General features: G+C 35.3%; 2 protein-coding genes across 2 annotated transcripts in view; one reads left to right on the forward strand and one right to left on the reverse strand.

Annotated features, from left to right (window-relative positions):
• On the reverse strand, positions 1 to 767 carry LOC104751885 (classical arabinogalactan protein 2). The gene has a single exon (XM_010473933.2). The coding sequence runs from the start codon at positions 603 to 605 to the stop codon at positions 210 to 212; it is 396 nt and encodes a 131-aa protein (XP_010472235.1). The 5' UTR covers positions 606 to 767; the 3' UTR covers positions 1 to 209.
• Positions 2,772 to 3,409, forward strand: part of LOC104751887 (ATP-dependent 6-phosphofructokinase 5, chloroplastic-like) — a 3,553-nt gene continuing 2,915 nt past the window's right edge. Inside the window, exon 1 of the mRNA XM_010473934.2 lies at positions 2,772 to 3,337. Coding sequence (XP_010472236.1) covers positions 3,018 to 3,337 — 320 coding nt within the window. The 5' untranslated portion in view covers positions 2,772 to 3,017. The remainder of the gene's footprint in view (positions 3,338 to 3,409) is intronic.

Raw genomic sequence — 3,409 nt, forward strand, 5'->3', positions numbered from 1 at the left:
AAGATAAAAGAATTATTTTAATTTATAATAATAGAATTACATCATATCGTCACTATGTTCATCTCAGCCCCCAACCAAATTATACACGTCAAAAGAATAACAATAGTAAAAAAAAAAAGAACAAAAATATATGAACGAGAAGACGTGATTACAATAAAACAGTGATAGAAAGCAGAGGATCGAAATCCACCAAACTCATCAAAAGCTCTCTAAGCCAAAACGACAGCGTATACAGCTCCGGCAACAGCTGTTCCCACAAGGAAAGCTTTGTTAGCCCACGCGGCACTTGGCGCATCAGCGGCACCGTCTGGTCCTGGAGCTGGGGACGAACTCGGAGTTAATCCAGAGGGACCAGGAGCAGGGGCATCGGTCTGAGGGGGAGAAGCGACTGGAGATGTTGTTGGAGCGGTGGTTGGAGCTGGAGTTGGCTCGTTAACTGGAACCGGAGGTGAAGCAACTGGCGAAGGTGTTTCAGCAGTCACTGGAGGAAGAGCCGTGGGTGGAGGAGTAGTAACGGTGGTTGGTGCCGGAGCCGGAGCTTGAGCGAGACATGAAGTGGCCAAGAGACCAAGAAAGATCAAAGCTTGCATTGCCTTAGAATTCATCTTTAGATTCTTTGTTCTTTGTCTGAAACTTGAAACTCTCTGTTTGATGTTTAAACTCTTGTTCTTGTCTTTGTCTTTGTCTTTGTTGATGGTGTGGAACAATGAGAGGAAGAGACTTCTATATATACCCGATGGTTGGGTTAATTAATTATTGTAATTTGACACTAATCATGCGTACCACATTCGTAAATACAACATGGCTTAGCTTGACATTTGCGGTTTTTAAAAATAATTGCCGTCTCCTTTTTTTTTTTTTTTTATCTTGACGTGTTTGAGTTTTTGAAGTTTCCTTGAAGATTCATCTACGTTGAGGAACACCAAACAGATCCACAGAGCTCTGACACGTGTGTTTTCTTAGCGATGTTTTTCCCTAGATCCGTTTATAGTAACACGTGTCGTGTCGAGATAGGTTAGTAAGTATCATTTGATTATTAACCGCGTGACAATGCCAGCTTAATTATTAACACGATTTTGACTAAATATGGTTTCACTGACATGACGCGTTACTAGTAGATATTAAATCTATGTTATCCCAAAAAAAAAAATGTGTAATTGTTTTCGTACAAAAGATTTCAACTGTTAAAAGTGAGTATTATAATCGTTTCAGTTGAAAAAAACTTAATTTTAAATAATTCGTTATCATATGATGTCTAGACTGTATTCTGTATGTAATACAAGTGGATGCTGGCAAAAAGCTGTCAAATATTTTGGTAATTTAGTTAATAAATTATATAAAAAATACTGTATATTTTAGTTGCAATATATTATTAGTGACAGATTAACTTGGTTGTCTTTAACAAAAAGAAGAAAAAGCAAGAAAAAACTTAGCAATGAAACAGTCAAGCAACGCGCATTTGCATACATAACATTCTACAGCTATCTATTCATTATCACGGTGTGAATATATATCCTTGATTATCATTTTCAATAAGAGTCATACCTACCAATTATTTATATCATTTGTTAATAAAAAAATTGTTAGACTTTTGCTTTGAGCCTTTGACCTCTCTATATGCATTGTACATCTTCATCTATGTAAGATAATTATAATTTGGAACCATTCTTTTTCCTGCCAGCTTTTTTTTTTTTTTTTTTTCCTGCCAGCTTTAACCTATATAATATTTTTTTAATTGCCAAAAGGAAATTTTAAATAACTTGACTTGTAGAAGCAGTTTAGACGAGGCCTTGGTACTTTGGTAGGCCTCTCTTTGTAGCATTTCGTGGATGTGGTTTAAGTGTCTAACCTTAACTTTTAGTGTTATCTTTTTTAAAAGCCCAAAGTAGTTTTGTATTATATTCACTTGCATGCAAATTGTTCAAATAGTATGTACAAAATGAAATATTAAACACTTAAGGAGCAAGGGTGATAAGTTGATTTTTTTCACAACTCACGCTGATGCTAAATGCTTTAAGACCTGACTCAATGATCCTCATTGATCTTTGGTCTTACTGTGCATGTTATGGAATCAACCTTATCTCCCCATTGTCCAATAGTTATTATATAACTGCTTTGTAATCTTAAGTTGCTCTGTTTTTTCATATGTGTTGTAAAAACTGATGATAACTCTCCAACATGGTTCTCACCATTGCTGGGTGTTGCTGCTGTTTGATAAGTTATAAAACGTACTTTGGAAAAAGGAAAAAAAAAAAACACTTAGCAAAGTCGTAGATACTAAACATTATGGGGAAAATTTGTAAATACTGAAAGTTATGGGTTTAAATCATAAATACCAAACGTCAAGAGGAAAATTCATAAATATCAATTATGTGAAAATTCGTAAATACTAAAAGGTATGGGGCAGACTCGTAAATGCCAAACGTTTTTGGGAAATTTGTAAATACTGAGCTAAAAAGGGGTCACTTGGTCTAACCACAAAGTTGAGAAATCACAATTTGTGATGTTATTATAAAAGTCAAATATCCGACTCCTTTTTGACTTTCTTCAAACAATCAGAATCAAAATCAAAATCAAATTTTCATTTTTTTTCTTATCGTCGAATCAGATTCAAATTCAGTAACAAGGGCATCAGATTAGGGTTTATTCCCAACTAAAATTCGAAATATAGTTGCACATATATTCGGAAAAAAATAAATCATAAAAAGAAGTTATAATTAAAAGAAAAGAAAAAAATCAACAAATAAGATTCTGTTATTATTATATTTTTGATTTTAAGGGCATGAAAAAATTGCAGACAACATTTAGTTAAGATTTGTTTCGTACTTCTTCGTTAACTCAAAAAAGTACACTGTAAAGAGATCTAAACAACACTGCTCTGGTTGTTGTGTTGTGTTGTGTTGTGTTTATTTTTATTTTTTATAAAAATTGATGAAAACTCCCTCCAAAATAAAAAAGGAAGTTGACTGAGAAAACTAAGCAGAGAAACAAAAAGATCTGATCGGAATCTTCCTTCCATGGCCATGGAGGCTCTTTCTCACGCGATCACTCCCCCGGGGATCTCCGTTCCTTACAAGACCAGTTCTCCTTCTCATGGACTCACCTCTCTAATCCTCCGGCAAACTAGATCTCCGGCGAATCCCTCGCCTCGAATCTCTCATACTTCGTTGGTTCGAGCTTCGGCGGTTCAAAACACCAAAACCTCGATCGATCTCAGCGATCCGGACTGGAAATCAAAGTACGAGAGAGATTTCGAGCAACGATTCAGCATCCCTCACATCACTGATGTCTTGCCAGATGCTGAAGCTATTCGTTCCACGTTTTGTCTCAAGATGAGGTCAGATTAGTTAGAGATTCTTGGAAGGTTTTTGGAAAATCTCAAATTCGAAAGTTTTGATTTTTTTTTTTT

Source organism: Camelina sativa, chromosome 16, assembly GCF_000633955.1.
Source record: "Camelina sativa cultivar DH55 chromosome 16, Cs, whole genome shotgun sequence".
Lineage (NCBI taxonomy): Eukaryota > Viridiplantae > Streptophyta > Magnoliopsida > Brassicales > Brassicaceae > Camelina > Camelina sativa.